Below are 13,106 nucleotides of genomic sequence, written 5' to 3'. Positions count from 1 at the left end.
ATCTCAAAATTATACATTGCAAAACACATTCTAGGATAGAGCATTGACAGACATTTCTTGGGTTTCCAAGGGAAGCCAGAGACAGATCAGGATGACTAGGCTCTTTTCCTGCTGGGGTGATTGGGATGGGAATGAAAACCTCTGGGGCTAAAGGACATTCTCCTCTCATGTCATGTCTGATTTGGAGTGAATGCCTCAGCCAGGAAGGGGTTAGGACGGTAGAGAGCTGCTAGGGGAATAAGAAAGATTCTGTAGATCTTGTGAAGCCAGGATATCACTCCAGGGGTCAGATTTTTTTTATATGATGATTTTATTAACTAGCTTTTTGTAGGTAGAAGCATTTGCTAGGAAATGATATTTCATTCAAAACTGCAAACCAGGGGGGCAGCTGTGTAGCTCAGTGGATTGAGAGCCAGGCCTAGAGACAGGAGGTCCTAGGTTCAAATCCAGCCTCAGACACTTCCCAGCTGTGTGACCCTGGGAAAGTCACTTGACCCCCATTGCCTACCCTTACCAATCTTACACCTATAAGTCAATACACAGAAGTTAAGGGTTTAAAATTTAAAAAAACAAAAAAAAAAACTGCAAACCATTCTGGAGAGCAATTTGGAACTTTGCTCAAAGGGCTCTGAAACTATATGCACCCTTTGACCAGACAGTACCAGTACTAGGTTTATATCCCAAAGGGATCAAAAATTCTTCAATGTCCTAAAAGGTGAATCTAAAATGGAAATTTAATATGTTCTTCTTTTTCCTTCTCTGCTCCATCTGCTTCCCTTCTCTCTCAAGCAACTCTGTAGCCCTCAGAATGTGAACTGCCGAGATTTAGAAGGTCGCCACTCGACTCCTCTTCACTTTGCTGCTGGCTACAACCGAGTATCTGTGGTGGAATTCCTCCTCCACCACGGAGCAGATGTTCATGCCAAAGACAAGGGGTAGGTGTCTTACAGGTGTTACCTTCAACTTTGTAAGGCAAGGGAAGTTAGGGAACATTTCTATGTATTATGTTATGGTGTTAGGACATGATGCTGGCCATCAGTTCAAATCCTGTCTCTGTCACCCACTTGTGCCTTCTTCGGGATCCAGGTTGCACCATTTGAGAATGGAACTTATGAGAAGTTATGGTTGCATTGGTGCAGAAGTTGCACTGGTGCATGGAGGTCTTCACCCAGGAGCTCTTGGGCCAATGTAATCACAAATCCACCTCTAAAATCATATTATTAATACTATTATTTAGATAGCATATCCACTGGAAATTTAAGTCTTGACTTAAAGATAGTATTGGTACATTACTATTTACTAAGTAAATATTGTCCACTTATTTACTATTATTAATATAATGAGCTATTTGGCCATATTTATCATGAACAAGTCTGTAAGCTATTTAGAAAACAAGGCCTTTCCTGGCTCTGAACATTCTGGCCATGATCTTAACTGACATGACTTTTCATTTCTTTAACTGGGAGGTAAGCTGACAATTTTTCTCCCTAATTAATGTTTTATTCATCAGAATAATTTTCCTCCAGCCTCTCCTATCAAGGAAATTGATGAGCAAAACCCAGTAGATGAAGTGATTTGGTCTGATAAAATCTTAATGCACTATTATTTCCTACCCACAATCCCCCAATTGTCTCCTGAGGGGAAGAGGTAGACAAGAGGGAGGGTTTTTTTTTTTTTTTTTTTTTTTTTTTTTTTTTTTTGCCTAGTGGCCTGAGATGAAAGCACAACAAATTGTTCTACCTAGTGGGATCACACCCCAGACACTGTAGTGTCTTTGAGACCTTTGTTGCTGATTGGAATAGTAGCTGCCCAGTTTGTCATCCTTAATTGGAAAAAAAGATGACCACTTGTGAGTGGTTCTTAATGAAAAGCTATTTAATCACTCCCTTGTCTGGACAACTTCCAGAAATACTGGCACCATCTTGTTGGTATAAATTTGCAAAGCTACACTTTTGCCATTTTCTCCCCTGATGCTGAAGCCTGTATAGTCTAGCAGTGATGGGCAAACTATTCCCCATGGGCCAGATTCAGGCCGTAGTTTGCCCATCACTGCCTTAAGCAATTCCCTAATCACTACATTTTTCAGGTTAGAAAGCCTGAGGCACACAGAAGGGAAAAGTGATCTCCAGAAGGTTACCCTCCTCATTAGTTTAGCTGGGGCTCTACTTTGTGCATGTATCTTGATTCCATTTGTATCACACAGACTGAGAGTTAAATGTTAAATTTTAGTGATGGGGAAAGGGGTGAGAGGTGGGGGATGAGGAGAGGTGTGTGTATATATATATATATATATATATATATATGTATATATATATATATAAACAGAGAGTGAGGAAACTGAGGCAAACACAGCCAGTATGTGTCTGTGGCCAGATTTGAATTTAGATCTCCCTGGTTTCCAGACCCAGCATGCTTAAGAATTGACCAGCCGACTGGTCATTAGCCTGCACTTGAAGGCTAATGCAAATATATTTGGTTGTAGCTGTAATGGATATTCCAAATGAGAGAGTTCCTATAAACAAGGAGATCCTCCACGTGGTCCTGATTATGGATGACAAGACCATGTGTTGATCACATCAAGCCCTAAAACACAGCAGGCTTCCAAATGAAGTTCATGACCACTCAGAAGAATTTAGTCTAACTATCATCAACCCAGTGAAAGAGAGAAAGAGAAGGGAGAAATAGACAGTAACAAAGAGGAAATAAAAACCCCAGAAAGAGGTCTGGGGCACTCAGACATCCTCAGTACATGTCTCTAGGACACTCTCCAAGTGTCTGATGCTCTGGGCCCAGAAGGAAAAAGGAGTCTGTATTGGTTTCTTTGTGGGAAGTCACAGAGCTCTCTCCATGACCTCAACTTTCCAGTTTATCTGATAATACAAGGCAAGGAGCGCCATGGTCCAGAGAATTAAATAGTAGCTCATGGAAACTAAACCAAGAGGGCAAGGGGCCACACATTGGCTGTCCAGGAGAAGTGGCAGAAAGGAGGTACTGAGGAGTCTACAGAATAAAGCGGGGAGGGGCCAGCAGCAGCCATATTGGCCAGTGATGGATCAAACTGGCTTCCATTGTAGACCTGATTGTTTTTAACAAGAGTAATAACTTTTCCTTGGAAACTTGGAGAACCAGAAAGAATTTTTTAAAATTTAGCTTTAAAGTCAATGAGCATAATAATGAATAATCTTTATTTTAGAGCCATCTGACATAGAAAGGATCGTGAAAAACAAAGAATCCAACCCAGTGGAAAGAGCCCTGGCTGTCAACTCTGAGGACCTGGATTCAAATCCTGCCTCTAACCCTTACAAAAAAACTCTGTGGGGGGCAGCTGGGTAGCTCAGTGGAGTGAGAGTCAGGCCTAGAGACAGGAGGTCCTAGATTCAAACCCGGCCTCAGCCACTTCCCAGCTGTGTGACCCTGGGCAAGTCACTTGACCCCCATTGCCCACCCTTACCAGTCTTCCACCTATGAGACAATACACCAAAGTACAAGGGTTTAAAAAAAAAAATAAAAAAAAAATAAAAACAACTCTGTGACCTTGGTCACTTTAACCTTCCTGGGCCCCAATTTCCTCATCTGTAAAATGAGAACAACAGTTGCTGAGATTCCTTCTGACTATTCTGTGTATATGTCTGTTATATATGTATGTATTCTACATATATGTATAGTAGTTGAGAAGCTTTCTTTTAGTTCTATGAATTTGAAAAGGCTTTTTTCCCCCCAAACAGTGGCTTGGTGCCCCTCCACAATGCCTGCTCCTATGGCCACTATGAAGTGGCAGAGCTCTTAGTGAGACATGGAGCGTCTGTCAATGTTGCTGACCTATGGAAATTTACACCTCTGCATGAAGCAGCTGCTAAAGGAAAATATGAGATCTGTAAGCTTCTCTTAAAGGTATGCCTGCCTGGTGTCATTTAGTCACAAGTTATTAGGTGGGCTGTTACTTTTATGATATTTCAGATGCTTACTATGTATTTTGATTTTTTTCAAAGCATGTTTTCTGTAAAATTTGCATCTATTTTAAATTATAGAAGCATTTTTATTATGGTATCATGTTGCTTGTAGTTTTGTTCTCAACTTCTGTCTCTTAATATAAATACCAGAAAATTTCTGCTCCTGAAACTACCCAACAAAATCAAGTTTAACTTTTCATATTGGTTGCCTAAACTGTAATTGAGTTTACTCTCATTGCTTCCTTCATACTCATAAGCATGATATTAAATCAAATTCTTGTAGATCTTATTCTAATTCTTTTTGGAACAAGAAACTGATAATAAGTCTCCTATTAGAGGAATAAATTATTTACAACATGCATGTATGTAAAGAGAAACTAGAAATTAGATAACTCTGAAAGTCTGGCCCTTTCAATAAAGAGTGAGCATTTTAGACACTTATATGACTTTTCCATTTGACTTTAGTCAAAAGTAGACTCTCCCATGCCCTATCTCCTACTTCCATGCTTTTATAAACAGACTGAAGGTTGGGAAGCGGGGTATACCTTCACAAATTCATCTGAATCTTCCCATAAAAAATGGCTATCAAACTTTTGGTGCATTTAAAGCTTCCTGGTCAGCTTCATGTTTCCATGGCAGCCAAGAATCTTGATTTTTGTTAATCCTTAATCCTCTGGGTGGGATGGTAAGGAAAATAAGTTATCTTGGTGCCTGCTTGGAATGATGGATCCCTGACTCCAATTTCTAGTTATGTGGATTTCCACAGAAACAAAACACAGGAAACTCCATTTAGGTAACTCAAATGGAGGGAATGGTCACTGAGGAAAATTTGGCTAGGGAGTTGGTGGTCAAGGAACATGATCATTTCTTTTGGTGGGCTCTTATTTAGTATTCAGCATTTATGCTGTTCCCAGGAAGAATAAGCCATAGGAAGCCTCAGGGAGCCACATTCTAGGAAAATGTCTCCTCTCAATCACTGATGCTTGGGGCAGAGGAGGAAGCTCCTCTTTGAGTTGGTGCTAACAGTGCTAATAGCTTCTGTTAACATTCCACAAGTTGCAAAGAGGTTGACATTGCTCTCTCCTTTGATCTCACAACAGCCTCAAGAGGTCCAGTTAATATCCTCTTTTTAGATGAGGAAACTGAAATCAAAATCAATAAAGTGACCTGTCCAGGGTCAGTCACCCAGCAGGGAGGGAAGAGCCAGAGACAGGTTGGAACTTCAAGTTTAATTGAGATATTTGGGCTGGAGTGAGAGAGAGCAGTGGTCTTGTGGTGGGCATTTCCCATGTGTTCCTATGGTACATTCAAAGAGCAGCAAGGATTGTAAAGGGTGAATTTCCCAGGAGGATGTGAAGAGAATAGAGAGTAGATTTGGGAAAGGCACAGTTTTTTCTAGTTAGGAACAAAAGCAAAAAAAAGCAGCAGAAAAAGATTTTGATGGGCCAACCCTCAGTGGGCTTGTGCTTTCTTCCTCCTTGCTAGCATGGAGCAGACCCAACTAAGAAGAACCGAGATGGCAACACACCTTTAGACTTGGTGAAGGAAGGAGACACTGACATCCAGGACTTACTCCGAGGAGATGCTGCCCTGCTGGATGCTGCCAAAAAAGGCTGCCTGGCCCGGGTGCAGAAGCTGTGCACTCCCGACAACATCAACTGCAGAGACACCCAGGGTAGAAACTCAACCCCGCTGCACCTGGCAGGTGAGCATCACACCCCAGCCTGGGCTCAATCAGGCCTTCTCTCCTCCCACTGCCTTGGTCTGGCTGATTTACTCTGCCTATGCCAGACTTCCTAGGCCAGTCTTTTGGTTTTCTGGTGCAGGAAATAGCCTATGAGGAGACTGTATCCTAGGATAGGTTTGTCACAGAATATTCCTGGGACCCCTAAGGAGAAATTACCCAGGCAGATGTGATGAGCCCGAAACCCAGGGTCTCCTTCCTGCTTTTAGAGCTAGTTCTTTGTTTATAGTTCCCTGTTGCTTCTCAGTAAATACTTGAATTCAGCAGATGCTCCAGAAGGTGCTACTTTCATTTCATCTCCACCTTTGTCTGTGACCCTGTACTAGGTCCAATTGATTGTAGGCAGTTTCTTGCATTAGAACAAGGGCAACCATTTTCCCTTCTTTGTTTTTCCAGCTCTTAGCATCCTGGCTGGCACATAGCTCTAGGTGCTTTAATCATAACTATTCGTGGTCTCACACCAGAAGAGAGGTCATAAGGGCCTGATCTAGACCACTAGGCTAGGGTCCTTCTTGATGGAGAAGAGAAAATGGTTGCAAGAGATAAATCCAATAATGTCAGCAAACTATCAGAATTCTCAACTCTGTCAGTATTGCCTTCTCCCTGAAAGAAGGAATGTGTCAGAAAGAGATATTTATCTCAGAAAGCTCATACACTTATTCATTCTTTAAATGCACCCCCCCCCCCCCAATCCTCCTCTTCCTCATTCTCCCAATTAAATGTTGTTCTGATGTCCTCCCTTTTCATTCCTACAGCAGGTTACAATAACCTGGAAGTAGCAGAATACCTTTTAGAACACGGAGCTGATGTTAATGCTCAAGACAAAGGAGGCCTTATTCCTTTACATAACGCTGCATCCTATGGGGTAAGCAGAGGAGAGATCATGGCATTGCCACTCATTACTTAGATCCTTATTGTCTTTGGATGGATGGATGGATGGATGGATGGGCATTTGTTGTGGGTCTACTGGATGTCAGACTAAGTGCTACAGATATAAATACAAAAGTAGGATGGCCCATGCTCTTTTATTTTATTTTATTTTATTTTTTTTGGTCCTTACTCCTGAACAGCTTTCATTACAGGAGAGAGGAGGCAGAAATGGCATGTAAGAGAGTGGTGGCCTGGGAGGAATGCTTTGGTTTGGAAAGTGATGAGACAATGTGAAGTGGAGCCATTATGGAGTAGTTTGGCATTCCCTTTCCAGGAACAATGGCACTATTGATCACTGTGGTTCCAAAGGTGAGAGACCCTGGAATATAAGTGTAGATACAATGATAGGGGGAGTCAGTGAGAAGATAGCTGAACCAGCTGGCTATAGTGGACCATGTTAGTTGTTCAACAAAAAGCAGCCTCACCTTTTGATTTTCTTCATTGTTTTGTGTGGGTGTTTTGTCTTTAGTCTGTAACCTGACTGTGGACATGTGGACAGAGACCCTGAGTTTGCCTGTTCCAGTGCTCCATGCCTTCCCTGGGAGGCAGGTACTCAGCACCTCGTACATATGTGTTGCTGAATAACTAAATAACTCTTGATTGAAACAGTGTTTGTACCTAAAATCAGTTTGTGTTTTATCTTGATCATCTCTCAGTTGGAAAGTTGCTGCTTGCCTTTTATCCATTCAAATGGATCATGAAAGTCAGTGGGGTATCAGCTGTTGCCAGTATCTTTCAAACGCCCAAGTAACCTCAGCACACTGGAGGCACAGCTTAGGTGACCTGGCCCAAATTCTGTGAAATCTCATAGCTTTTCTCCCCCTTTGTGTGCTAGTAACATAATGGTCTTGGCTGTGTCTGTGAGATGAATGCCTCCCTGCTGATTGCCAGCACTTCCCCTCTAAAGAGGGAGCTGACCCCAGTCAGGAAGACCATGGTGTAAGTCCCATCATTCCCACAGAGGGGCTGTTGAGTTCAGAAAAGGTCACTTCATTCTCAGGGCCCCCAGAGAGCTCCCCAAGACTAGAATAGGTGCACAAGTACATTGGCATGCGGGTTCCCTCTCACCTTGGAAGTCCTATGTCCTTTTAAAAAAACAAACAAACAAAAAAAAACAAAAGGCCTCCCTATAAATTGGTAGTTTCATCACAGTCTCAGCCAAAATTCTCATGGAACCCAAATTTAATATTAGGAGCTTAAAGAGGTAGAACATGAATGTAGCTGCCCTTTCTCTGGGCAGTGCCCAATAAGAGGAGCACCACCAGGTAGCAGCCACTCATCTGAGGCCCTGCTACTACTTAAAAGCACCTGGAGTCCTCAGCACAAGAATCAGCTGCTTCTGATAGAATTAAGCTTAGATCTTTCAAAGGGAGCTCTAAGCCCTGCCATCTTCCCTTCTACTCAGATTTCCCTTTGTTGTGGGAAATCCAGTCTAATGTAATGTCTATAGGGAAGGCAAGTCTGAATGGGCATTTACATTTATGTGGAGGAGGCAGTCCTGTTTTGGGTTGGGCAAGTAAGAAAACTTCAGAAAAATAGAACGGAGGAAACAAGCATTATTTGCTAAGTGCTTGCTATATGCCAAGCACTGGAATAGAAACCCAAGAAAAAAGTTGGTGCTCTAGCTTTAAGAAGCTTACATTTTAACAGGAAGAGACAAAGGAAGCTGAAGTAGATAGGGGGAGAAAGGGAAACAGAATGGTTTTTATTTCCAGAAAGTCTGCAACAGAGCCAGCAGAGGGATGACAGCAAGCCAGCTTAACCCCTTACCGAGGGGAGAAGGGAACTGTGCTAAAGTATTATTCTAAAGTATTATTCTAAAGTATGGTGAACCTTTTAGACACCAAGTGCCCAAACTGCACCCTCACACCACATGTGAGCTGCCCCCTTACCCCAGACAGGGGAGGGAAGAAGTGTTCCCATTGGGCTGCTGGGCAGAGGGATAGATCATGTGAGAAATGTCCTTAGGCACACAGAGAGGGGGAGAGGAGCAGCCTCCTTTGGCACTCGTGTTCATGAACATGGTTCTAGAGGGAATAGCCTAGCTGGCCTACCAAGTATTTCCTGAATAATACTTGTTATTAATGGTTTGCTAAATAACCACTTATATACCTTACTCGTACTCCTTCCAGTACCGTGTATGCCTTCTGTAATCCCCAGGAATGTGTGTGTGTGTGTTTGTGCTTCAGATTATTTGGAAACCCCTCTTGAAACCCTTCTTGTCAGTCTTTATCTGCTACATAATAGTATCCCCATCCCACTTCTGCCTTTTCCCATCCGTCAGTTGAGGCCATTCTGAAACTAAGCTGAAAACAGTGACTGCCAGACTTTCTTCATGCTTTGATGATGAGCAGGGAGCCTGATGAATGTAGAATGGCCATTCTTGGTCTGATTAGATGATGTGATAGCTATACTGCTGGACAGCTCCTCTAAAGATATGATAGCTTTGGGGAGATTCAACCTGAAGCAGCTTCCCTACAGAAACGTCCCTTCACCATCTTTCTTTATTAAAGAGCAAAGAGCATTTTTGATGAGGGAAGTAAGCACCTTTAAATTTATTAGTTCAGCTAAAACTTAAGTTCAGCCCATCCTACTACTTGACTGAGAGATTGGGGCTGGAATGTGCTTTTAGCCAGGATTTTACAATTGGCTCTTTTTTTAAGACTTGCTTTTTCGCTGTTAAGGAGGATTACTTTGGGGGCTCCTACTCAGAATGAACTGAGGAAAGCAGAAAGGGTTGGGCTTTTTAGCTGTATTGAGGAAAAGAAACAGACCTCTGGCACCTCTGCCACAGATGCAGCAAGTGATAACTGACAATGGGGAGAAGCTGCTCAGCTCTGCTCTTGCTTTTTTTTTTTTTTTTTTTAAATCTCTGCCAAGAAAACTAATCCAAGGATAGAACAAAAATAGTAGAACTAATGAGGCATCAGTACCAAGGAAATCATTAGGGCACACCAACTCCACTTTTAGAGTTGAAGCCCCCTGGTCTAAATGAAATGGCAAGTGTGGCTTTTGGGCCACATCCAAGAGAGGAGGCAGATCCTAGAGCACACATGTTCCACTTTGGGAAAGGAAAGAAGGGAATACTTGAGTTGGCAAGATTATTGATGGCTTGGGGAACTTAGATTGCTGGTAAGATTCTAGATTCTGTTGTGCAAGGCATGGTTAGAAAACCTCTAGAAAAGGGTGTGGCAATCATCAAGATTGCAAGTGTGTCTTACTCAGTAATAGTTGTCAGGTCATGCTGGACTAACCTGATTGGGTGTTTTTGCTGGGCTTACATGGCCTGAACATGTATGCCCGCCACTCTGTGATAAGGCTTACTTGCTATTCTTGTGGACCAGATGGAAACATATGAACTTGATGATAGTGCACTTAGGTAGATTTTTGCTGTTGAGACATCTGGGCTCCCAAGAATACTAATTGTTTATTGTCACCTATCTCAGGCAGTTTGGCTGGACAACCATTTTCCTAAAGAAGGTGCTAGCATTTAGAGGCTGGTGGCACAAAAGTTTGGAAGGGGGAGGATCTGGGGGTGCAAGATCAAGATCATGAGTTCCTTTTAGGCTATGTCAAATTCAAGATGTCTCCAGTACATTCACTTCAAGGTACCCAGTAGACAGCTAACGATCAAAGACTAGAATTCAGCAAAACAGTTAGGGACAGATAAGTAGATCCAGGCATCACCAGCATTGGGAAGGCATTGATGAATCCATAGAGGTCAATGAGGTCACTAGGGAGGAAGGCTCAGGATAGAACCTTGGTAATGGGTGAGACCTGGATGAAGATCCAGCAAAGGAGCCCAAGAAGGAGCATTCAGAAAGGTAGGAAGGAGAACCAGGGAAATAAATATAAATATCATGGAAAATTAGTGTCAAGGAGAAGGGGATAGTGTTAGAGGCTGCAGAAGAGTCCAGAAGGATGAGGACTGAGAAAAGACCATTAGAATGGAGAATTAAGGGATATTAGTGACTTTGTAGAGAGTAGTTTGGCTGAATGATGAGGGTGGAAATCAGAAGAGTTAAGAGAATGAGAAGAAATGGTAGCACCTTTTGTAGGTGGCCTCAGGAATTTAATCACAAAAGGGTCAAGAGATAAAGGAAAATAGTTAACAGGGAAAGATGGGTCAAATGAGGTTTGGGGGTTTTTTTTAGTGTGAAGGGAAAATGGGCAAATTTGTAAGCAATAAAGAAATAGCCAATAGCAGAGAGAGACTAAAGATAAATGAGGGAATGTTGATGACCAAGATTGTATGTGTTCCATTCATAGTTACATGGACATCATTATGCCAACACAACTCACTTCTGACTGCTAATGGGTAATGCAATATTTTGTAGAGTAGAAGTGGGGAGTTTTGTATGTAATTCTTGGCACCTGTAGAGAATCTATATGAAAATCATTTGGAGGAACTAGGGACATTAAGCCTGAAGGACACAAGACAGAGGGTGGAATGACTCAGTCCCAACCCTAGGCAGCCAAGGACAACTTCAACCAACCGGCCCTTATTAAGTACCTGCTTTGTGCTATACTCTGTGGTGTATACAAAGTTGTTACACAGTTGACGTTCATTCTCCTATAAGGATACCTTGTGTGCCAGGAATGATAGCCCAGAAAGGGAGTCTGGCCTTGGCAGTCACTGGAAGGGCAAGCAGAGTCATGCCATGTCTAGTAATAGTAATACTGTCATTTGATGTTTGTTGCCTAAGCAAGAGGTAAAAGCCAAAATGAAGGATGTTGGTCTGTGTGTGTGTGTGTCAGAGTAGACTCTGCTTCCCTGGTAGATGGCTAGACAAGAGCAATGCTGGCAGATATAGAGAAATCAGGTTACTTTCCCTGGGTGGGAAGAGGTTTTGATGTCTCTGGAGGTCCAAGTCCAAGGGGTTGCTCTTCTGTGGGGGGAGGTGGATAGCAGAAAGGCAAGTGATCTTGAAGGGTAGGTCCTGATATCCCTGCAAATGGCAGGAAGCAAAAACAAGCTTGATAGAAGGAAGAAAACTTTTGCAATCTTGCAAAACCTTACCTTACACTTTCAAACATTTAGTTATCCAAAAGTGTGATAGGCTTGCTTCCTTCAGAGGTTTGAGGTCTTTAAGTGCAGTTCAAATGAAGATTTTTAATGTTTACAGGAGAGAAGATTCTTGTTTTGGTATGGATTCAAGGGACTGCCCAGTTCTAACTCCCTAGATTTTTGTGATAGGAAGTTTGATTCATACATGAGAAGCAGTTGAAGTGTTGAAAGAACCAGGAATCGTGGGTGAAAGTGATCAAGATTCCCGTTTCAGCTGGATGTCAGGGAAAATGACTCTTAGAGGTGTCCCAAAGTGGAGAGATGAGTCACCCCTCCTTGGGCATCTTCAAGCAGACAGAGATTAAGTGCCTTCTTGTATGTTAGAGTGGGAATTCTTTTCATGTCTGAGTTGGGTTGTCTGAGATCACTTCCAACTTTCAGATGCCATAAAGCCAGTGCTCTGGCTACATAAAGAAATACTGGGAGGTGTGTGATAAGGAAGTCAGATGGTGCGAATAGACCAATGGTCGGCAACCTTTTTGGCCGTGAGAGCCATAAATGCCTGCGGAAGGCACTGGAATATGGGGCAGGGGCTGAAGGGCCCCCTGGGGCACATCCCGGGGCTCTGCCCGGACTGGCCGTCAGGAAGTGGAGCCAGATATGGCTCAAGAGCCATATGTTGCCGACCCCTGGAATAGACTAAAATGAGAGAGGCCTCTATACCTGAGTTAGAAGGTGGAATGGTTAGAGTCCACTGAGGAGAGTAAAGGGTGATAAGCAAAGGAGAGACTCCAGGCCAACTTAGAGCCAAGAAAAAGATTGAGGTGAAGGGGCTGATCCAGGACAGGTGTCCTCTATTGTTATTGATTTCATTCTTTTTGTTTGGTGTTTTGTTTTGTTTTGTTGGCAGCATGTGGACATAGCAGCATTGCTGATCAAATATAATACATGTGTGAACGCTACAGATAAATGGGCCTTCACTCCATTGCATGAAGCAGCCCAGAAAGGAAGAACACAACTGTGTGCCCTGCTTTTAGCCCACGGTGCAGATCCAACCATGAAGAACCAAGAAGGGCAGACACCTTTAGACCTTGCAACAGTAAGTTTGTATTTCACTGCATCTTCTATTTATTTTTGGAAGGGACTTCAAGGATCAATGTCTAAGTTCTCATTTTACAAAGGAGAAAACTGAGACCCCAAAGAGGCAAAGTGACTTGCCCCAAGTCACATAGTACCAGGCTTAAAACCCAGGTAGGTCTTTTGATTCCAAATGCAGTGTCCTACCCACCTTAAAGCTTCAATTTGTGTCTCTTGTTTTGGGGCTTCTGGTGGTCCACAATCCCAAGCACTGGTGATTATCTAGTTTGCTTTCTCTTTTTTTAATAGTGGCAATTTAGAACAGAGACCAACTTTCTTTGAACATTTCTTTTTTGTTAATGTTAAAATTTGTCAATAAGAACAGTAAACCTATGAA

The 13,106-nt window shown here is 42.6% G+C and overlaps 1 protein-coding gene across 1 annotated transcript in view; it reads left to right on the top strand.

Moving 5' to 3' along the window:
- The window catches only part of LOC123251810 (poly [ADP-ribose] polymerase tankyrase-1-like), a gene marked incomplete at its 5' end in the record, with an annotated part of 207,869 nt that overhangs the window by 167,029 nt on the left and 27,734 nt on the right, over window positions 1-13,106 (top strand). The window contains 5 exons of the mRNA XM_044681123.1: window positions 790-935; window positions 3,726-3,891; window positions 5,436-5,655; window positions 6,450-6,559; window positions 12,543-12,731. Of these exons, the coding sequence (XP_044537058.1) occupies window positions 790-935; window positions 3,726-3,891; window positions 5,436-5,655; window positions 6,450-6,559; window positions 12,543-12,731 (831 nt within the window). The remainder of the gene's footprint in view (window positions 1-789; window positions 936-3,725; window positions 3,892-5,435; window positions 5,656-6,449; window positions 6,560-12,542; window positions 12,732-13,106) is intronic.

Source organism: Gracilinanus agilis, chromosome 6 (genome assembly GCF_016433145.1).
Source record: "Gracilinanus agilis isolate LMUSP501 chromosome 6, AgileGrace, whole genome shotgun sequence".
NCBI classification, from domain to species: Eukaryota; Metazoa; Chordata; class Mammalia; order Didelphimorphia; family Didelphidae; genus Gracilinanus; species Gracilinanus agilis.
The sequence above is the reverse complement of the archived record's forward strand: the minus strand, read 5'-3'. Positions and strand labels throughout refer to the sequence as shown.